Source organism: Phascolarctos cinereus, unplaced genomic scaffold, assembly GCF_003287225.1.
Source record: "Phascolarctos cinereus isolate Bilbo 61053 unplaced genomic scaffold, phaCin_HiC Scaffold_726;HRSCAF=1367, whole genome shotgun sequence".
Classification (NCBI taxonomy): domain Eukaryota; kingdom Metazoa; phylum Chordata; class Mammalia; order Diprotodontia; family Phascolarctidae; genus Phascolarctos; species Phascolarctos cinereus.
This window is the reverse complement of record NW_027556098.1, coordinates 118,329,341-118,353,097: the sequence shown is the minus strand read 5'-3', so window position 1 is coordinate 118,353,097 and position 23,757 is coordinate 118,329,341. Positions and strand designations below refer to the sequence as shown.

The window sequence follows — 23,757 nt, the reverse complement described above, 5'->3', positions numbered from 1 at the left end:
TCCCAAATAGTGAACAGGAAGTGGTGTAGGAAGTCATTGTGGGCAGGACTTCACGAAGTAATGATCTCAGCACGGCTAGGTTCACCTATCTGACAGAAGAAGGTAACCCCACAAGAGTAATCAGGCAGGACTCGAGTTTTAGAAAGGGAAACTCGACCAACTGTGAGCATTAGTCAGGGGGAAAATGGAAGGAAATGGTTATTTTAAAACACAACAAAATTAAAAATGGAATCAGGAAGCCTGGAGTTTTAAAAAAGTGACTCATTGAAAACTCAATAAAAATGTGGACTGCAGATTCGAGAGAGAGGCCATGTTGTTACTACAGGTACCCTGACAGCATTGTGGGCAGAGGTTGAGGTCAGCTTCCGTGCCACACTAGTTTAATTAGTGCCCATTTGGCAAGTTCTGAGATCCGCAACTTTTCCCCCTCAACATGTCCTCTGGCTAACAAGAAAAATATAACAGAGATTTCTTGTTGTTCAGTCATTTCAGCCTCTTTGTGACCCAATTTTGGGGGTTTTTTTGGCAAAGATACTAGAGTGGTTTGCCATTTTGTTCTCCAGCTCATTTAACAGATGAGGAAACTGAGGCAAACAGGATTAGGTGACTTGCCCAAGGTCACACAGCTAGTAAGTGTCTGAGGTTAGATTTGAACTCAGGAAGGGGAGTCTTTCTGATTCCAAGCCTAGGGCTCTATCTATTGCACCCCCTAGTTGCCCCACAACACAGATACTTTAATGATCCAGCTATAACATAACTAGGCCTATACCCCCCCTAAAAAAAAATCAAAGAAAGAAGAAATACCACAATCTATATGTATATAGATATTTAGAGCAGCTCTTTTTGTGGTAGACAAAAATTGGAAACTAATGGGGTATGCTCTTATTGGAGAATGGCTGAACAAATTGTGGTATGTGAATGTAAATGGATGTTGTGAAATGATGAAACAGACAATTTCAGAGGAAACTGGAAGGCCTCTATGAACAGATGCAGAAAGAAGTGAGCAGAACCAGGGAAAGTTTATACAGTGATTGATGACAACATTATAGAGAAAAATAACTTTGAAAGACTTTCGAACTCAGATCAGTTCAGTGATAAATCATGTGTCCAAAAGAATAAAAATGAAACATGCCACTCACCTCCTGATAGAGAAGTGATTTACTTAAAATGCAGAGACAGACATATATTTTTGGAGATGACTAATGTTGGAATTTGTTTTGTCAGACTCTGCAGCTATGCATTGAGGGCTTTTTTTTTCCACCCAAGTTTGGGGTTTTTTCTTTGCATAATGAGAGTGGGAAGTTAGGTAGTGGGAGGGACAGAATAATTTTAGAAAATGCTTGTTAATTGAAAAAAAATACAGTGTTTGAGACCCTGTGATGGCTGGATTGTTTCTTTGTTATGATTGTCATCATCTCTTGTACTATTTCCTGGTTCCTCTGTAGAGGAGAAAACAAATCATTATGAGGTCGAAGAGGGAAAGTCATTACCAGCTAGCAGGGGTCAAGAAAGACTTTGTAGAGAAGGTAGTATTTAAGATGATCTGTAAAGGCTGGGGAGGAATTCCATGGGGGGGGCAGGGAGGTAAGGTATTTTGGGGTATAAGGAACAGCAGGAATGGAGGAAGAACACATCCAGGGGACAGCGAATAATCCAGCTTGGCCAGAGCATAGGGGGTGTGGGAAGGAACAGGATGGGATAAGACAGAAAAGATAGAATGGTAGCAGATGGGAGGAGGATTTGAATGCCAGTCAAAAGAATATCAACATTCACTCCTGCCTTGTTAGAACTTAATGACTGGTGAGGGTCCAGATCAGCACTACTCTCTCTCTGAAGTCCCTTAAACCTCTGTGTAGTGACTCCTTCCCCAAAGAGACACCATAAGATTTACAGCTGGAAGGAGCCATAGAGGTCATGAAGTCTAATCTTCTCATTTTACAGATGAGGATACTGAAGCAGACAAAGGTGAAAGGAACTTCCCACAATCACATATACAGGAAGTGTCTTAGGCAGCATTTGAACTTGCGTCTTCCTGAATTCCAGTCCAATAGTGTTCTAGCTACCACACTTACTCAGAACTTCCTTTTCAATCTTCAAGTCCTATGTCTAGATCAGTTGCCGCTCACTATTTTTGAGCCTTTCTTAATGACCGTGCCCTTTGTCCCTTTAACCTCAATTAATTTATTTTATTTTCTGGGCTCTCTTGTTGTTATTGTTTGGTCATGTCTGACGTGACCCCATGGACTGTCCACGAGGTTTTCTTAGCCAAGAGTCTGGAGTGATTTGCCATTTCCTTCTCCAGTGAATTAAGGCAAACAGAAGTTAAGTGACTTGTCTAGGGTCACACAGCTAGTAATTGTCTAAGGCTGGATTTGAACTCAGGTCTTACTGACTCCAGGCCCAGCGCTCTATCCACTGCACCACCTAGCTGCCTTTTCAGTTCTCTGATCAGCTTTAAAACAAACAAATAAAACCTCTTCATCTTTCCCTGTCTACCTCTGAAACTCTGTCAAACAATTTGGGAATCATATTACTGGATTATAAAATCCTTCTAGTTCATATTTACAGGGCCACATTGTTAGCTAATCATGGAAGTATAATTTCTATAGCTTCCCACTTAGACAAGTGAAAGAATGTAAAGGAAATGAATTATAATGCAGCCTACCACTGGGACTGAGCAGCCAGAAGCCAGAAAAGCAGCAAAGTTCATTCCCAGGTTTTTTAGCCAGACGGTCCAGAATTGAGGGCCCAGAATTCAGCCCACCAGTAGCTGAGATATGACATTCATCCAGCTGTAATGCTGAATTTGGGAGTGAACTTGGTGGGACCAATGCCATGGAGAAACTGTCTTAACTCTAAGTCCACTCTCCCCAAGGACCAGGGCTAAAATATGACTCCTACTACCAATGATAACAATAATAATGTAGTCCACAATAAACTGGGAAAAAAGGAGTGCTTCTCTACCCAGATGCTTGAAAAAAAAAAAGACTTCAAGAATATTTGTAAAAAATTTTAAAGGCCACGTAGTGGGAGAAACATAGCTTTTTAAAAAATGGGTAGAATGCCTAAATGAGGACAAAAGGATAGCCTAAAGAGTGTGGCAGATGAGGTGAAAACTAGAAATTAGTTGAACCAGAATACAGCTGGAAAAACTCTTGGCAGAAGACTCCAAAACAAACAGGCATTGATGTTATTTTTAAAAAATTTTAGTTTAATTTTTGTTTTCCATGGTAAATTCTTTCCCTCCCTCCACCCCCACCCATACCATTGAGAAGGCAAGAAACAGAGCACCTATTATATATATATGAAGTCATGTAAAACATATTTGCATATTAACCACATTGCAGAAAAAAGCAAGAAAAATTTGAAAAGTAAAGAAAAATAATGCATGGATATTATTTAGGTCCTTGTAAATTCACTGAATCTCAGAGTTGAGAGGTGCTGAAGAGGTCGCCTAGTCCAACCCATACCTGAACGGGAATTCCTTCTTCAGGGGCCCCAACAAGAGACAACATGGCATGATCCTTGGGCCTAGAGTCAGAATGAGTTGGGTTTGAATCCTGCCTCAGGCACTTAGTGGTGTGTAAACCTGGGGTCACTTAACCTTTCAAAAACTGCCTTTTGGACTCCATCGGATATTTAAAATTGTGTGTTCCATAGCTGTCTCAAGTTCAACACGTCCAAAACAGAACTCTTTTAAATTTAATTTATTTTTTAGCATTCATTTAAAAAATGTTGAGTTCTAAATTCTCTCTCTCCCTCTCTCTCCTCCTCTACTTATTGAAAAGGCAAGCAATATGATACCCATTATACTTGTGAAGTCATGCAAAACATATTGCCATTTTAGTCATGTTGAAAAAGAAAAAAGAAAAGAAAAAGAAAGTAAAAAAAAAATGTGTTCCAGTCTTCACTCAGAGTTCATCAGTTCTCTCCCTGGAGGTGGATAGCACTTTTCATCATGAATCCTTTGGAACTATATTGATCAGAGTAGCTAAGTATCTCACAGTTGATCCTTATTACAATATTTCTGTTATTGAGCATAATGTTCTCTTGGTTCTGCTCACTTCATTTTTTCAGTCATGTCCAACTCTTCGTGACCCCATTTTGGGGTTTTCTTGGCAGAGACACTGGAGAGGTTTGCCATTTCCTTCTCCAGCTCATTTGACAGATGAGGAAACTGAGATCAACAGGATCAAGTGACTTGCCCAGCATCACACAGCTAGTAAGTGTCTGAAACCAGATTTGAACTCAGGTCTTCCTGACTCCAGGCCCAGCACTCTGTCTACTATGCCATCTAACTGTCATACAACTAGACTTTGCATTAGTTTATATAAGTCTTCCCCAGGCTTTTCTGAAACTATCCTCTTCATCATTTCTTATAGCACAATAGTATTCCATCATAATCACATACCACAGCTTGTTCAGCCATTTGCTAATTGATGAGCATTCCCTCATAAAACAGAACTTTTAATTTTTTCTGCAAAGCTCACCCCTTTTCCAAGCTTCCCTACTTTTTGAAGGTACCACCACCTTTGCAGGCAGCCAAGTTTGCCGGCTTAGTATCATCCTTAGCCCTCGCTGCCTTCATAGCATTTCTCACATGTATTGTCTTCTTTCTACTCACACACTTACCCAGATCCTCATTATCTGGACCATGGGTGGTCAGATTTGAGCTTAGGCCTTTCTGACTCCAGGCCCAGTTGTCTATCTGCTGTACCACCTTGCCCGTAAGTCAATAAAGGATTTATTTTGTGTTTACTATGTGCCCTGTGGACAGCTAGGTGGTACAGTAGATAGCACGCCAGGCTTGAATTCAGGAAGATTCATCTTTCTGAGTTCAAATCTGGCCCCAGCACTTACTAGCTGTGTAACCCTGGGCAAGTCACTCAACCCTGTTTGCCTCAATTTCCTCATCTGTAAAATGAGCTGGAGAAGGAAATGGCAAACTGCTCCAGTATCTTTGCCAAGAAAATCCCAAACGAGGTCACAAAGAGTCAGACAGGACTGAAAATTACTGAACAACAACATGTGTCATGTACTGTGCTAAGCACTGGATTACAAAGGTGAGAGCAGTTCCTGCCCTCAAGGAGCTTACTTTCTGAAGAGGGAAAATGTGTAAAGAACTAGGTAGAATCAAGATACATAGAGAGTTAGTAGAAAGTAATATGAGAGGGGAAGGCACTAGCAGCTGAGCTGAGTCTTGAAGGGGCAGCCAGGGAAACCAAGAGGTGGAAGTGAGGGGGCAGAGCATTTCAGGCATGGGGACAAGCACTTCACAAATCTTAAAGCACCATCTAAATATGAGCTATTATTATGGTCAGGGCAGCGAGGTGGTGCAGTGGAAAGAGTGCCAGGCCTGGAGTCAGGAAGATTCATCTTCCTAAGTTCAAATATGGCCTCAGACATGTATTAGCTGTGTGACCCTGTGCAGGTCACTTAACCCTGTTTGCCTCAGTTTCCTCATTTGTGAAATTAGCTGGAGAAGGAAATAGCAAACCACTCCAGCATCTTTGCCAAGAAAACCCCAAATGGAGTCACAAAGAGTGAGACCCAACTGAAAACTACTGAAAAACAACAAAATTATTTTGGCCAACAAACCTGTGTTTCAAGACATTCAGTGATGGGAAAACATTTTTTTTTCTCCTGAGGCAACACATTCCACTTTTGGATGGCTGAAATTATTAAGCAGTTTTTCTTGATCAAGACCCAAAGATTTCCTCTCTGTAACTTTCAGTCGTGGCTCTAATTTCTGCTCTCTGGGTCCAAGCAGAATCCTCTCTCTTTTTTTTTTAAGACCATCAGAGAAAAACTTTTTATAGACAGTTTCTCAGATAAAAGTCTCATATAAAAATATATGTAAAGAACTTTGTCAAATCTATGGAATATGAGACATTCCCCAACTGATAAATGGTCAAAGGATATGGAACAGTCAGTTTTCCAATGAAGAAATCAAAACAATTTATAGTCATATGAAAAAATGCTCTAAATCATTATTGATTAGAGAAACGCAAATTAAAACAACCTTGAGATATCATTTTACACCTTACCAGATTGGCTAAAATGATTGAAGGAGAGAGTGACAAATGTTGGAGGGGATGTGGAAAAATTGGGACATTAATTCATTGTTGGTAGAATTTTGAACTGATCCAACAATGTTGGAGGGCAATTTGGAATTTTGCCCAAAGAGTTATTAAACTGCCTGTACACTTTGACCCAGCAATACCACTACTAGGTCTGTTTCCAAAAATGATTAGGGAAAAAGGAAAAGAACCTATATGTTCTAAAATATTTGTAGCAGCTCTCTTTGTGGTGATAAAGAATGGGAGATGGCAGGAATACCCATCAATTGAGGAATGGATGAATAAATTATAGCATATGATAGTGATGGAATACTGCTGTGTTATAAGAAAGCTCAATGATCTTAGAAAAACATGGAAAAACTTGTATGAAATAATGAAAAGGGAAATAAGCAGAACCAAGAGAACATTGTATACAGTAACAGCAATATTGTTTCAAGAACGACTTTGAATGAGTAAGTTATTTTGACTATTATAAATACTCAAATTAATCATAAAGGACATATGAAGGAACTCACTATCTGTACCCAGAGAAAGAACTAATAAATAGAAGTATGTATAGAATGATTTTACATATATATACCTATTTGTGTTTAATTAGCGGTAGCCATCTCTAGAGCTGAGTGGGGGGAGGGTAGAAAAAAAAGAAATTTACTTAATTTTGTTGTATATTTGAAGGGAATATCAAGTTTTGCTTAGTAGACGTGCATTTCTATGTAAAAATCATCTTTTTTATTATACTATGTTATGGAAATGCTTGTTTTATTCCATAAAATTATGTATTAATATAAAAAATACAAAAGGGGAAAAAAGGAACTTAGATCATGGGACATAGATTGTCCAAAAAAAAAAAACACTATCAGGGCCTTTGCTTGTTCCTAAAAGTTCTCCCATTTGATTTTTTAATGGTCAGTGACCCAGAAGCTCACCCCTGTAAGGGGACCACCTTGGAATACCAGACAACACAGGCATGCCTTCTTCCTGAGTCCCAGTGCTCTAGCTGGGTCTGACCCTGGCTTTGCAAATAACCAAATCTGCCAAAGGCTACCTGCTCTTATGGACAACTGCCCTTTCTCCTCCTGAAATAGCCCAGATGGGGACATCTCCTCATGTCGTGGCATTGTCTTCCGGTTTCTGTCCTTTTTTTGGTTGTTGTTTATTGTTTGTTTGTTTGTTTGTTTGTTTTTTACCTTCCAGTTTCTGGCAATGTATTTCACCTCTTTCCTCTCCTCTGTCTCTTGGGGACAGTGATAATTGCAGTGTTAATAGTATCTTCCCTCTAGAGCCTTTTGTCTTCTTTCTCTGTGTGTGTGTGTGTGTGTGTGTGTGTGTGTGTGTGTGTGTGAGAGAGAGAGAGAGAGAGAGAGAGAGAGAGAGAGAGAGAGAGAGAGAGAGAGAGAGATTTAATCTACCTACATTTACCTGGGAAAATTGGCTCATGATATCATAGATATAGGTAGCCTTCCTTTGTCTGTGGGCATGCAAGGCAGTTATCAATATTTCATAACTCTGTTGTTGGTCCAGCAAATTCTCTGAGGTCGTCTATTGCCTGGAACTCAAAGCCAGCTCCATGTCCTTAGCTTAGGGCTACCATGTCTAGCATTGGCTTCCTGTGGATCTTGCTTATTGCTTTTCTCTTGAAGGGCTGTTTTATGGTGATGGCCTCTATAGTAATTCCTTCTGCCACTCTGCCATATCTTTCAGATTCTATTGGAAAGAATAAAATGCTTCTCTCTGCCTATACCTTTGTCTCTTGTGGTTTACCTGCCTCTGTCAAAACTTGGAATTTGAAAGCGCTGTTTGAAGTTGAACCGAGGCTACAATAATGGAAACAATAACAAACAAACTGAATGTCATGTAATTATTATAATTACCAAGCTTGGTCCCTGAGGAGAGTTCAGAAACATCACCTCTCTCCTTTCCTGGTGGAGATGGGAGATAATGTCAGATGTTGTTTTGCTGCAACTTTTTTCCCTCTGTATTATTTACAAGCAATGGCTTGACAGGTGGGAGAGGATATATCTGAAGGTGATATGAAGACAAAAGATATAAATACAAAGATAAAAAACAAACAGTCCCTGCCCTCAAAGAGCTTACATTCTAAAAGAGAACATAAAATTAGCTAGGTATGTATGAGATATATGTAGAATGTATAAAAGTTAATATGGAAGGGAGAGGTACTCACAGCTGAGGAAGGTGGGAGGGGATAAAGTAAATAATAAAATGGAACAAAGTAGAATAAGGCAAATCTTCCCCCATTTAAAAGAAAGAAAAAAAATAACCTCTGATATCTGCTGTATACTTCTCTTCACTTTTGCAAGCAAAGCCCCTCTTCTGCCATAGTTACAGCATAGATTGTTGGTTGGCCCTTCTCTCTGGGTCAAGATTCCAGCTTCTATAATGGAGCAGTTGGTGACTTCTCCCACTAGCCATGTTCAAGGAAACTCGCACATAGTAGGCCTATAATAAAAGTTTATTGAATCAAATTGAATTGAGCTATTTGGGTGGTATAGTGGACAGTCAAGAAAACCTGAGTTCCAGTCCTCCCTCAAACACTTACTACATTTATGATCCTAAGCAAATCACTTAATCTCTCTCAGCCTCAGTTTCCTAATCTGCAAAATGAGGGGACTATATTTGATGACCTCTAAGGTCCCTTCCAACTCCAAGTCTCTGATTCTATAAAAGTACATTAGTTCAAGGTCACAATTGTACTTTCTGACCCTTAGTCCTCAAACATCCCTATGCCAAGGCCTTGTTGACCACCCTTAAAGCTACATAGTCTGAATGATTCTGTCTTCCAGGACACTGTTGGGTTTCCCAATCCCTTCTTTATTACTGAAAGTACCATTGAACCAATTAACTAAAGCACTGAAGCATTATTGACCACTATATGGACTTATTCCGGAGACTGAATTTCTTAGTCAGTCTCTCCTTGAGCAGTTCTGGGACACTGCTTGTCAACCTAAGGTCTTCCTAAGAAGTTTCTAACTCACACCTTTTGTCACGACAGGGTTGGAAGATCAAAGACATTACATCAGAAGCCGTGGCAGTGGCCAGCCTGGTACTGCCACCCCTTTAGGAGAAGGAAACCTCTGGCTGATCATCCTCCTCTCAGTCTATGGGCTTAGAATTCTTCTGCCACTCACATTACTCAATATATTCTTTCTGGCCCCAAATCTGCCTTACTGTTCCTGTTTTCTAGGAAGTCCATCAGTTACATGGTCAGAGCAACCAAAGTTGCCACATCACTGAGCATAAGATACCTTTCGAATCCTAATTCTCCCTTCCCCCTCCCCAATTAAGAAGTGTATTCGTCTAGTCAAGTCAAGGTTTTTGGTTAGAGATCTTTGCTATGTTCCTATTTTGGGTGTTAAAATCTATTGCTCTAGATTTTTGTAAAAGAAGCAGTGCCTGAGTTACCTATGTTTGTGTTTAGTTCAGTTGTTTATATTTGGATTTTTAAAATGGAATATAATAAAAAATGTTTTAATTCACTAAATGCCTTTTAGAAAAATAAAAATATTAGTGTGCCCTAAGAAACGATGACAATGAAGAATTCAAAGAAGTATGGGAAGACTTCTATGAACTGATCCAGAGTGATATAAGCAGAACCAGGAAAACAGTATTCACAATGACCACAGCAATGAAGAGCATACATACAAATGAAACTGAACTCTGTATAATAATAGTGACCAAGCTTAGCCCCAGAGCAGAGACACTTCCCTTCATCCTTTGCAGAAGTGAGGGACTATAGATATGGAACACTGCTTATGATATATTGGTTGATGTTACTTTTTTTCTCTTTCTTTTTATACTTTGTTACATGAGATCACTCACTGTGTAGGGGAGGAGAGAAGACTATATTCAGAATGAATATGACATAGAAAGCTGATCAATGCAGATTTTAAAATGAAACAAAATAGGAGAGGTCCATGAGTACACCTCTTCCCTGCCCAAGATGATTTTCAGTTGCCAAACTCATCAATATAGGAATCCAACAAGCATCCATCTATCTATCCATCTCATCTGAACTCCAACATGGTTGTAGTCTAATTCCACTTTTGTTGGGGGTTTCTATGGCCAGGAACTCTGCTTCGAATTGCTAGGAGCTCCCCAATGGAGGTCTCTTCTCTTAATATTAGAGGAATTGCCTTCAGCAAGGCATCTTGGTACGGTGGATAATACTCTGAAGCTGGAGTCAGAAAGACCTGGGTTCAAATCTCACCTCAGACACTAGCTATATGTGTAACTTTGGGCCATTCTCTTAATATCTCCCATGCTCAGGGTTTGGGACTCGACCTCCAAAGTATCTTCCAGCTCTAAATCTATTATCTTTCCAGTGCAGTCCCTTTGAACTTCCCTATCATAAAAGCCACCCATACCTGATCTGTCATAAAAGTTAGAGGCTAAGTCTGAAATGCTAGTTTAGAGTTCTTAACTCAGTATCTGGCATCTAGTAGGTGCTTAATAAATGCTTATTGACTGACTTGCATTGGCTGAGTTTCTGTTCTCACTTCTTTTTAAAGATGGGAAATAATACTATAGCAGACTCATGAAAGGTGAGATGGCTGCACCTCAAAATACTGAAGGGGTGACAGATATGAACTGAAAAGGCTACTTTTGCTGAGACACTACCCTGTTCATCACAAGTGTTCCTGTATCTCACTGAGCCTTTGAACTACCTGGTTTGACTTTTCATAGTGATAAGGGAAGGAGTGAAGGTTTATGTTGGGTGTTGATAGGAGGTTGAGCCTGGGACTCTCAAACATGCCCATAGGGTGATTGGGTGGAGTCTCAGTAACACTTGCCACATCAGAAATATAGCCTGCACTGTATCTGAATGGCCTTATCATCACAGATACAGCCCTTACTGGAAAAAAAAAAGCTCTTTTGCAACTGGAAACTTTCCTATTTCCATTATTCACATTGTCATGTTGACTAGAAATGTTGGAATCATCTTTGACTTTTTCCTCTCCTTAGCCTCATGGGATTCAATTCGTTCTGATTTTTACCAGACTAGTCCAGTTCACCACTTGCCCTTTCCATCCACTGCTACCAAAGTAATCTTCCTAAAATAATATTCTCACCACGTCACTCCCTAGCATGAAAATCCTCAGTGCATAGCCTATGTGTAATTCGTAGGCTGATGACCCTAGTAGAGAATGTAAGCTGCTTGTGAGCAGAAATTGTTTCATTTTTTGTATTTTTATACCCACCCAACACCTAGCACAGTGACCTATCACAGACACTTAAGAAATACTTGATAGGGGGCAGCTAGGTGGCACAGTGGATAGAGCACAGGCCCTGGAGTCAGGAGGACCTGAGTTCAAATCTTGGCTCTGTTACTTATTCCCTATATGACCTTAGGCAAATTGCTTTGCCTCTCCAACACTCAGTTTCCTCATCTCTAAAATGGGAGAAATGATACATTTCCTCCCTCCCTCCCAGGGATGTTAGAAAGATAAAGCACTAGGGAAATATCAGAAGTTAACTATTATTGCTTTAGTGCTTTTTGTGAATGGTGATGGTGAGAAACCTGAGAATTTGCCCTTAAATTCACAGGGTTGAGATGATCACAGAATCAGGAAATTTCAGAAAAAGGGGCACTGGCAGCTGTCTTGTCTAGTCTAATTCACACCCCCCAAAGAAATCCCTCCACAACGTGCCTAAAAGTGATCATCATTCAGCTTTTGCTTCAACAAATGGGACCCCTTGACTCCCAACGGAGCCCGATTCACTTTTGGACAGCTCTGATGGTTGGGAAATCCTCCCTGGCATCAAAACTGCTTTGTAATTTAGACCCATTACTACTGGTTCTTCCCACTGAATCCAAACAGAACACATTTCATTCTTTTTCCAGAGGAGAGCCTTTTTCAACACTTGAAGGTGGCTATCTTGTTCACCCTAGGTCTTCTCTTCTCCAGTCAATGGATCCTCATAAGGCATGAACTCATGGGCCTTCATCAGTCAGTTTGCAGTCTGTGCAGTCTGGCTTCTGAACTCATCATTCAGTTGAAACTGCCTTCTCCCAAATTAGCAGTGTGCCTGCCGAGGGTGGGATTACCCTAGGTTTCTGTCCAGGGCTATCTTCTCTTCTTCCATTATACTATTGTCGATAATCTCATCAGCTCCTGTGGATTCAAATATCATTTCAATATTGATGATTTTCAGATCTACTCATCTTGCCCTAATCTCTGGATATGCATTTCTTTCTTTTTTTTTTTTGGATATGCATTTCTAGCTGCTTATTAGATATCTCAAACTGAGTGTCCTATAGATATCTTAAACTGAACATCTTCAAAACTGAACTCATTATCTTTCTCCTCAAACCCCTTCTCATCCCTATTACTGTTGAGTGTACTATCATCCTTCCAGTCTCCCAGGTTGACAGTTTAGGTGTCATCCTTAACCTCAGTCTTATGCATCACATCTAATCTGTGCCAAGATTTGGAGTTGGAGTACATAGAGTCTTAACTGTTTTTGTGTGTATCTGGGATCCCTTTGGCATTCTGGTAAACCCTATAGACCCCTTATCAGACTAATTGAAATAGTTACCAAGTTTTTACAGAACCTGGGTTCATGTCCCCCAGTTTAAGAACTTCTGATTTAGTTCCTCCTTCCTATTTTAGGGCAGCTAAGTGTTGCAATGGTTGGAGCACTGGGCCTAAAGTCAGAAAAACTTATCTTCGTGAGGTCAAACCCTTCCTCAAACACTTACTAGCTGTGTGACCCTGGGCAAGATACTTAACCCTTTTTGCCTCAGTTTCCTCATCTATAAAATGAGCTGGAGAAGGATGGCAGGCCACTCCAGTATCTTTGCCAAGAAAACCCCAAATGAGGTCACAAAGAGTCAGATGTGACTGAACAACAACAATTATCTTGACTTTTGGTTGACTCATGATATTGACAACATTTGAAACCTGTATCAACCGTCTCGACAAGGACAGAAAGGGCACTAGATGAATCAGAGGCCTTGTGTTGGGCCTTGGCACCTTGTCTCTGATGGGCACCCTTCCAGCTTGGTGGAGGGAGGGGGGACGCGGTGTAGAATGTCAAGACCCTTGTGTTGGTTGTCAGGTTCCGCCACCATCCCTCATTATGTTTGCCCCAAGATAAGATGTTTTTGTTGCTGTCCAGGGCTTTTCTCCCCTGATGACAGCCCAGTCTGAACAAAGATCCCTTTTGTAGTTTTGCTGATGCCTCACAGGTTGCTAGGAGAGATTCAGAAAGAGACCAATTACAGCGATGCAGATGGTAGGGATGGTGACGGAATGGCATCCAGAGAACACTGGATTTGGGGTCAAATGGTGGGGGGGATGAGGAGGGGCAGCAAGTGGGGAAAAATGTTTGTGAAGTGATGATGCTTCTTTTTCTTTGGGTGTTTTTCAGGAGTCATGGCTGGTTTCAACATGGGGGGTGACCTTAGAGAGCCCAAATCCAACATCCCGATTGGCTCACTGGCAGCAGTTGGCATCTCGTAAGTTCCCAACTCAGCAGGCAGAGGGAGGAGAGAAACTGGAAGCCAGAGGGAGAGAGAGGAAGGCTTTTCTTTTCTGTTTTGAAGCCTTCCCCCCAACTGGGAGACTGGTCTGTTTCATATTCCAATTTACCCTTTACTACTCAGCCAACTGGAAAAAAAATCAAGTCTGGCTCTTCTTCAAATGATCATCCATTAATACCCTCTGCACTGGCAGGCTCAGGAAGGAGCTTCATTAGTGCAGAAATAGTTCTTCCCTTCTTATCCACCCCCTGCCCCTCCCCTCTCCCCAATACCCCTATTATGAACACAGGAGATTTATTAACCCTGGAGTTTCCAAGATCTCTGAAAGTTTTAAACTCTTATCTTTTCTGAGATAGGGGCCCAGGCTGGGAGCTAAGTGTCAGGAGTCTTGAGTTGCAGCTCAAAGTTATACAAGATCTGTGACCCTGGCCTCTCCTTCATAGGTCTTAGTTTTTCTGCTTGTAAAAAAGGATGATGTTTTTTGTATATAAATGTAAAAAAAATTTTTTTTTCTACTTGTATAATGGGAAGACTCTTCCCTGCCCTAAAATGAGATAACAAATCTGACTGTTTTGAAAAGTAAAAAGGATTATATAAATGCAAATATCTGTTATTATAATTAAATACTGTGATACAGAATAATTGGCATTATTAACATTTGTATACCTATAGTTCATATTTTTTTTTGTTCAGTTTTTTTCAGTCATGTCTAACTCTTTGTGACCCCCATTTGGGGTTTTCTTGGCAAAGATACTAGAGTGGTTTGCCATTTCCTTCTCCAGCTCATTTTACAGATGAGGAAACTGAGGCAAACAGGGTTAAGTGACTTTCCCAGGATCACACAGCTAGTAAGTATCTAAGGCCATATTTGAACTTAGGAAGAGGAGTCTTCCTGACTCCAGGCCCAGCATTCACCAAACTGCCCTTGTTTAGATATTAGTTCATCATAATAATATGACCCTATTGGCCAGGTCCATTTTAATTACCTATTTGGGCAGCGGAGATTTATTATTATTAATTTTAATTAATACTTAATAAATTTTAATTAATATTAAAAATGCACACAAAATACTTTTTTTTAATGAAACAAATTTAGAAGATGTTTAATCAGGCTCAAGTTGTATAGCTTACAAGCATGGAAGCAAAAAAGGTGAGGGGGAAGATAATCTAAGATAAATCAGATTTACCCAAGGATTAGATGGGATTTGATCTCAAGGGGATTAAATGTGATAATATATATGAAGAGGTATAGAACCATAAAACAGTATATAAATATGAGTTACTATTATTCTATTCTATTTCATTCGATAAATATGTATTAAATGACTTCTGTTTCTCCTGCATAGTATGTATGCTGGAGCAATAAAGACCTGATCTAGCAGGCCTAGGTTGTGTCCCAGGATAAGTGAGCTCCATGTTGTCATGAGTATCACCTTCTTTCTTCAGACTCATTGTTTTGACTTTCCCAGACCCGTGCAGTGTCCTCTCTGCGAATACTCTGCCCAGTGCCCTGGCGTCTTGAGAACTTGCCAAATTCTGTTTATTTTTTTACACAGACTTATTTTGTATTACTCATCTGTGTACATGTTTGCTCCAAATAGAGTGTAACCCCCTTGAAGGCAGGGGTTTTTGTTTTTGTTTGTTTCCACCATTGCCTACAACAGTTTTTGAAACTCAGTAGAACTTCATAAATGCTTGTTGAATGAATGTATTCCTCTAGCCTGCTTTTGGGAGGTCATTCAGCCTGAGGTCCCCTGGCTTCTCCCTCATCATACCCCTACTCTCTTTTTTCCTTTCTATTCTATCTTCTCTACTTATTTTGTAGTATTAGTCTATTGTAATGTAATGAACTTTTGTAGGAAATATTGCCTTTATAGAGGCATGGTAGATAGGAGGCTGAAATTGAAGTCAGGAATACCTGGGTTAAAATACTGCCTGTGACATTTAGTAGCTGTATGACCCTGGGTAAGTCACTTAACCCCAGTTGCCTTTCTCCTCCCCCTAAAATATATTGCCTGTAACACTTAGGAGCTGTATCTGCTAGCCTTTCTTTGCCTCAGACATCTCCCTAGGATAGATTTACTCAGCTCCCCACATTGAAGGAGTCATAGATCGTTCTCTCTTGTTTTGAGTTCCTCTTTTTAGAAGAAAAACTACTAAGATTACTAAATGTTTTATTTCTGTATTGCCTCAATTAATGTTTTAGTTCCAACTTTTCTCATGTTCTTTGTGTTATGAAAGACAGGAGATAAACACATTTTTACAGTAGGCAACAATGTCCTAACTAGTTTTTCTTTGCAGGTGGTTTTTCTATATCATCTTTGTCTTTCTACTGGGTGCCATCTGTACCAGGGAGTCCCTTCGATATGATTTCATGATAGCAGAAAAGGTAAGTCTCAGTGCAAGAATGATTTTGCCAGGACTGTCCCTCTCCAGTGTATATGTTGATATTTTGCCAGGACTGTCCCTCTCCAGCGTGTGTGTGTGTGTGTGTGTGTGTGTGTGTATACATATATATGTGTATATATATACACATACACACACATATATACATACATACATACATATATACATATACATATACATATATATATATATATATATATATATATATATATATATATATATGTCCATTTAAGGGGAGGGTGATGGGAAAAAGGCAGCTTTTCATCTTCCAGCTCTAAATCTTATGCTCTTGGTACTTTGTGCCAGGCAGAGGTCTAGGGACCTTGACATCACAAAGGAAAGGAAAGGCCCAGTCTTTAATTTCATGTAGCTACTAGATTCTGCACAGGGTTGTTGGTACAGTGAAATGTGAGGAGGTACATGAAGATCTTTGTGTATATGTATGAGTTATTTTAAAATGCAGTCCAATAAATTTTAATTAGATGCTGACTATGTGGAAGGCACTGTCCTGGAAGCTGGAGATAGATATGACACAGACCCTATTCTCCAGGAATTTACAGTCTACAGGGCAAAAGCACATAGATGACAATACAACCGAGAGAGAGATAAGTCCAAAGGAGAGGCCCAGGGAAAGTGCTATAAGAAATTTGGGAAGGGAGAGATCCCTTTTCACCTGAGAAGGGAGAATTAGGGAAGGCTCTGGGGAGGAGATGGTATCTGTATTGAGTCTTGGATAAAAGGAGGTGCTTCAAGAGTCTTCTAGACTTGGAAGTGATGAGGCTATCACTTAACAATAATCTGCTTTCCATCACCAATGACCGTAGGAAGAAGGAAAAACCTTGGAGGTTGAAATCTACAAGGAATTGAAACACTTTACACTAACCAATGGTTCCAACCTCTGCCATCAGCAAACCTTTCTCCAGAGCTGTGTGTAAGAAGCTGTGATTTTCCTGTCCTCCCTTTACCCCTACCCACACTCTGAGGAAGAAGCCAGTGAGCAGAGAAAGGAGAAGAGTGAACAAGAAGAGGAAGGACCTTAGAGATAGGGTGAAGGCAAAGACCCCAACTAGGGCGGAGGCCATGGACTATGGTATGAGCCCTGTTCTGACTTCTCCAGGACATTGTGCTCGCATGGAAAGTCTCTGCGGTGCCCAGTGTTTTTCTTGGCTGGGCAAGTACCCCTTTATTTTCAGATTTAGTGCACTGTGCACTGAGAGGAAGGCTAACAAGATTAGGGAATTCTGTACATTCCACAGTGGCATGTTTTAGCAAACAGGTTTTCAGCAGGCCTCATCTAGCACCATTGGAAACTCAAGACTTGTAAATATCTTGCTATTTCTCAGGGCTCTCCATAACAGTCCCTTCATCCCTCCTTGGGTTCCTAGAAGAAAAGAGGGGCCTGAGATACCCTGCTAATTTCAGAGAAGCTCAGTGGGGTGAAAGATTCTCACTAGCCATTTAATTTCTGGGCTTTATTAGGTTTGGATTTATTATGTTTTCCCTTCTGTGGGATGAATTGCAAGGAAACTCTGCTCCTGGTCTTCATGAGATAGAATACAAATGAAACTCTCTTCCCTTCCTCTTCCCATTCCCCCTCTAGTTGTTATTGTTGTTTAATCATTTTCAGTAGTGTCTGACTCTTCATGACCCCATTTGAAGTTTTCTTGGCAAAGGTATTGGAATGGTTTGCCATTTCCTTCTCCAGCTCTTTTTAGCAGATGAGGAAGCTGAGGTACACAGGGTTAAGTGACTTGCCCAGGGTCACACAGCTAGTAAGTGTCTGAGGCCAAATTTGAACTCAGGAAGAGGAGTCTTCCTGACTCCAGGCCTAGCACTCTATCCATTGTGCTACCTAACTGCCCTAGGTTCCCCCAGCTTCCCATTTCCTCTCTGTCCCCATTTAGGAAACCCTGGTCAATGAAAGTTTGTAGTTGTACAACAATTAAATTAAGGAAAGATTGTTCATGATAGAAAAGGATTCTTCCCTGTCTGTCCCTAGGCACAATTGTGGAGAAGCCAATTGTCCTCATTACCTTTCCCTCCTGCCTAAAATCGAGCATCATGTGTCAGGGACTGGCCAGTCTCCCTGTCCATCCCTCTATCAAACCAAGCCCTTATAAAAGGAGTTGATAAAGTCATTTATCTCTTAGTATAAATGAAATCCCTCTCCCAGGGATATTTTCAATTTAACTCTTGTCTGTAATCAGGGAATAAAAAGTTTTGTTCTTTTCAGATGAAAGGAATTGCAGGCATATGTGAACAAATGGAGAGACATATTCTGGGGGTAAAGGGACCTTCTTGCCCCTTAAATTCCACCAGGGAGAAGGCTACTGGATATACCTTTGTAGAATTATAGATTCTCAGAGTTGGAAGAGACCTCAGGTTTTAAATTACTACATAATGAAGGGTACCCTCTGTGATAACCCTTATGTGTAGCCGTCTAGCCTTGATTCAAAAGAAGCCTGGCCTTGAAGTTAGAGATTGTTGTATAGTGTCCAACTCTGCTTGACTCCATTTCATTAGTAACAACACTGGAGTGGTTTGCCATTTCCTTCTCCAGATGAGGAAACTGAAGCAAATGGGGTTAAGTGACTTGCCCAGGGTCACATAGATAGTAAGTATCTGAGGCCAAATTTGAACTCAGGCCTTTCTGACTCCGGGGCTGGTGCTGTATTCACTGCATTACCTAGTGGACCTAAAGTTAGAAGATCCAGCCTTAGATCGCACATCTTATGCCTATTGACTGTGTGATCATGGGAGAGTCACTTAACCTCCCTAGACCTCAGTTTCCCCATCAGTAAAATTGGACTAGAGAGCCTCTGAAGTTCCTCCCAGCTTTAAATCTATGATCCTCTGCTCTATAGTGATGGGGAACTCATTACTGCACAAGGCAGCCCAATCCATTGTCAGTTCTTACGATTAAGAAATGCTTCAATGGAGTGAACTGAAATCATTCTCCCTGTAATTGCCACACTGATCCTAATTCTCTTCTCTGGAGCCATAGAGATTAAGACTATTTCCTCTTGTTTGAAACATCCCCAATTCCTTAAATTGATCCTTGTATGACAGTTTTTTGCCCCTGCATTATTCAAGGTGTCCAGACACCTTGAGTTTGTTAACGTTCTTAAAAATGGTCCCCAGAACAGAACACAACTCTCAAGAAGTGCTCTGATGAGACAGGTGGTTTCCACTCTTATCAAGGCTGACCTTGTTTCTTTTTATAACAGAATTCACTAGAGAGTCCCTCTGAACCTTTAAAAAGCTGCAATCTAAATGGAAGAGCCTTAGCAGCCCACCACGGGCAGGAAGAAGGCAGAACCAAATAAACAGGGATAGATAAAAAAAATTCTGTCAAACAAAGGAAGGACCATGGAGTCTCTGTGGGTGGAAATTCCATGCTCAAATCATAGAGATGTGGCAGGAGGGCTTGACTAAAGATCCTTTGACTAGCATAAGGAAACTGAGATGAAAATGTTTAATGGGGTTAGGGAAGCTTCTAAAATAGGCCAGGTAGGAGGGATGGGGAGAAGTGAATTACACACACACACACACACACACACACACACACACACAAACACACTAGAATAGCTCATTTAGGATGAGATATGGAGATAAGGTTTCTAGATAGGCCAAATGACTGCTTCCTGACACAGGTAGATGTAGAGCCCACAAAGGACGGAAATATACAGCTTTGGGTTCTGAGTAGTGAGCAGGAACTGGTACAGGAAGTATCTGTGGGTGAACTATGACAAACCCACCCTAGGCAACTCTCCCAACGCAGACTCCTCGGCAGCCGGCTTCTGGTGATTTCCACTGCCACCACCCAGGAGAATTCCAGAAGGGAGGAAGAATCTCTTTCCTTCCAAGACTGTGACCTTGGGACCGAGGTCTTTCCCCTTAACTTTTCCTTAGCTCCCATCTTCAGTATTGGTACACAGGAGAAAGCACAGTGGAATTGGAGTCAGACAACCTGGGTTCAAAGCCCAGCTCTACTAATCTATGTGATTTGTGATCTGATCAAATCACTTAACCTCTCTGGGCCTCAGTTTCCTCATTGGTAAAATGAAGGGGTTGGATTAGACGACTTCCAAGGTTCCTCATGGCTCCTGGCATCTGGCAACTTGTAGATGCTTGTGGTTATTCAGCTGGTCAGTTATGCCCAGCTCTTCAGGATCCCATGGCCCACAGCATGCCAATACAGTCCATAGATTTTTCTTGGCAAAGATACTGGAGTGGTTTGCCATTTCCTTCTCCAGTGGATTAAGGAAAACAGAGGTTAAACAACTTGTCCAGGGTCACACAGCTAGTGAGTGTCTGAGGTCAGATTTGAATTCAGGTCTTCTTGATTCCAGTAGATGCTTGGTAAATGCTTATTCACAAAGGTCAATCCTTCTACTTGTTTATGTTCTCAATCCCAGATCTCTAATTTTCAACCTCTCTTGATCCAGTGGCTCTTTCCTGGTTACCTCCAAACACATCCCAATCTCTGCTTTAAAAGTCTTCACTGGAACTAAAATGTCCATGCTGCTTACCCCAGAGATTCCTCTACTATACCCCAACCGGCTCTTCCCCCAAAAAGGTCATTGATAAGGAGTTTCCAAATTTCCCAAAATATCTCTAGCAGCACTTTTTTTGGGGGGGGGGATGGCAATAGGTGATAATAATAATAGCTAGCATTTATATAATGCTTACTAGATGCCAGACGCTGTGCTAAGCTCGTTACAATTATTATTTCATTTGATCCTCACAACAAACTTGGGAGGTAGGTGCTGTTATTTAAATTTTACAGATGAGGAAACTGAGGCAAACAGAAGTTAAGTGGCTTGCCCAGGGTCAGAGTGTCTGAGGTTAGATTTGAACTCAGGTCTTCTTAACTCCAGGCTCAGTGCTATATCCACTGGCCCATCTAGCTGACTGATTGATAAGGAGAGAGGATTGTGTGCCCATGTCTCTTTCTACCTCCATCCTTTTACATGGGGCTCAGCTGTAATATTCTCCCTTGATTTTCTTGGACATTGAGGAAGCAAGACCATATCAGTTCAATTCAACAAACTTCTTAAGTGTCCTCTGAAATTACCTCCAATTTATGCTGTATGTATCTCATTTGTACATAATTGTCTGCATGTTGTCTCTCCCATTAGAATGTAAGCTCCTTGAGGGCAGGGACTTTGTTTTTGCCTCTCTTTATATCCCTAGCTGTTAGCATCATGCCTGGCACATAGTGAGAGCTTAATAGATGACTGATGACTTATGGACAAACCTACTATGGGCAAGGCATCATGCTGGCCACTGTACAAAGATAAAAAATGACAGAGTCCCTGTCCTTATGGTGCTTATAGTCTAATCAAGGGCTGGGACATATAAGCAAATAGTCATAATACAAGATAAAATAAGATAAATGAATAGAAGACATCATATAGAGAGGCAGGAGAGATTCAGAGAAGGAAAAGTCACCTCTAGTTGGGGGTTAAGGAGTCAGGGAAGACTTTTTAGAAGAGGTGACATGAGTTGGACCTCGAAGGAAGACAAAGATGAGACACGAATCTGTTTTAGACATAGGTGATGACATATTCAAATATATCAAGGTGAAAGAGATCAGGATGAGACTGGAGAATGCCTAGTAATCCAGTCATGTTTGGCAGAAACATAAATATGTGAAAAAAGAATAGTGAGACACAGGACTAGAAAGCTAGCAGAGAAGAAGGGGCTTGGATACCACAGTAAGGACTTGGCATTTTATCCTGTAGGTAGTTAGGAGCTACTGAAGATTCTTGAACATAGGAGTAACATTAAGAAGATTGCTTTGTATGAAGGATAGATTAGAGGAGGTAGGACAGAGACCAGAGAGAGGGAGACCGGTTAGGAGGCTGTTACTGTAGTACAAGAGATAGCTAGGATAGAAGTCAATATGAGTGAAAACAGGTGTTTGACATGAAAGAGGTTGTAGAAGTAGGAACCATAGGAAGGATCAAAGGAGAAAGGTGATGTCACCAAGAAAAAGAGGGAAGTGAGGCGGTGGGTCAGGGTTTGGAAGGAAGATGGTAAGTTCAGTTGTAATTATATGTCTTCTTAACAAAAAACCTGCAGGCTCATAAAGAGACCTGAAATGAAACAGAGTCCAATCACAGATTACAAAGCATTTATGGTATGAAAAAAGGCTTGTAGGGGCAGCTAGGTGGCGCAATGGATAGAGCGCCACCCTGAAGTCAGGAGGACCTGAGTTCAAATCTGACCTCAGACCAAACACTTGACACTTACTAGCTGTGTGACCCTGGGCAAGTCACTTAACCCCAATTGCCTAAAAGCAAAAAAAAAAAAGGCTTGTAAGGGAGAGAAGATCCTATAATAGAGCAGAGAGGGAGAGTTCTCAGTTATTCAAAGGAGAGTGGAAAAAGAGTGAGGTAATATAGTTCCTTTTGAAAGGGTTTTGCATGGGGGGCGAAGGACGGTGTTAAAGGAGAAGACACCTGTAGACACAATGAGCTGGGCAGCATGAGGTTTAGAAAGTCCCATGCAATGTCTCGAGTCTGCAGCTTCTGCTCAAGGTTGCTCTTGAGCTGATCAAGGCTGGTTCTGTGGTTTCTGGAAGCTACAGGTATCTCCAAATTTGGCTAGAGTTCACTCACAAAGGGTCACTGGTACGTCAAGCATCTCTGAGCCTCAGAAATCCTTCTAACTGGCTGGTTGTTGTGTGACTCCATTGTCCTGCTCCCCTGTAAAGAAGGGAAGCTCCAACATATCTAACACATTATTATGCTCACTACAGAACCTGTAGTCACATCCTTCTACTCAATTTATAAGCACCTTGAGAGCAGCAGTGGAGTCATTTTTCATCTATGTATCACCAATACCTAGCATAGTGCAACTTGCACATAGTAGGTGCTTAAGAAATGCTGGTTGACATTTGAGTTTGAGGTGTTGACAAGGTATTCAGGAGGAGACAACCAGTAAGCTATTAGAAATGGAGACTGGAACCTAGAGGAGAAGTGGGGTGGGGGGAAGAGATCTAGATTTGAGAGTCATCTGCCTAGTGGGGCAATTAAAGCCATAGGAGTGAATGAGATCCTCAATGGAAAAGTTACAGAGAGAAAAAAAGAAGACTGGGGACAGTCTTAGAGTGGAAGAAGAAAAAAGGACCAATAAGGAAGAAAGATAAAATGTGACTAGGGAGCTAAAGAGACCCCCCTACCCCCCCAAAAAACACTGTTATTGAAGTCGTAAGAGGAAAAAATATTGAGGAGAGGAATGGTCTATAATGCTAAATACTATAGAGAGGTCAAGGTGAAGGATTAGGACTGGAAAAAGGTTATTGAATTTAGCCACTAAGAGGTAATTGGTGATTTTAGAGAGAGCTGCTTCAGTAAGAGGAAGCCTTCTTACATAGGATTACAGAGTAAGGAATGAAGAAAGTGAAAGCGGGGATGGGGGGTGGGGTGGGGGGGATGGGGGTGGGTATAAAATATTCTTTATGAAAATTTGGCAATAAGGAAGAGATAGCACCTAAAGGAACAGAAGGAGGGAAGGTATTTTTAGGAAAAAGGAGGCCTGAGCTTATTCGTGGGAAGAGGGGAAGGAGCGAGTAGACCATGAGAGGATAGAGAAAAAATGATGGTGTGGGCATGATTGCCCAACTAAAGTCCCAGAAATAGGAGGAGAGGTCATCAAGGATACAGGTGGAAGAATTAGCCTTTGCAAAGAGGAATGCCATTTCATCCTTAGTGATCAGAAGGAAGGAGGAGAGAATGGGCAAAGGCATACATTTTGAGCCAT

The 23,757-nt window shown here is 41.0% G+C and overlaps 1 protein-coding gene across 2 annotated transcripts in view; it reads left to right on the top strand.

Annotated features, from left to right (window-relative positions):
- Positions 1-23,757, top strand: part of SLC12A8 (solute carrier family 12 member 8) — a 168,171-nt gene that overhangs the window by 114,609 nt on the left and 29,805 nt on the right. For both annotated transcript variants that reach the window (XM_020985999.2, XM_020986001.2), the window contains exons 7-8: positions 13,470-13,557; positions 15,883-15,970. In XM_020985999.2, coding sequence (XP_020841658.1) covers positions 13,470-13,557; positions 15,883-15,970 — 176 coding nt within the window. The remainder of the gene's footprint in view (positions 1-13,469; positions 13,558-15,882; positions 15,971-23,757) is intronic.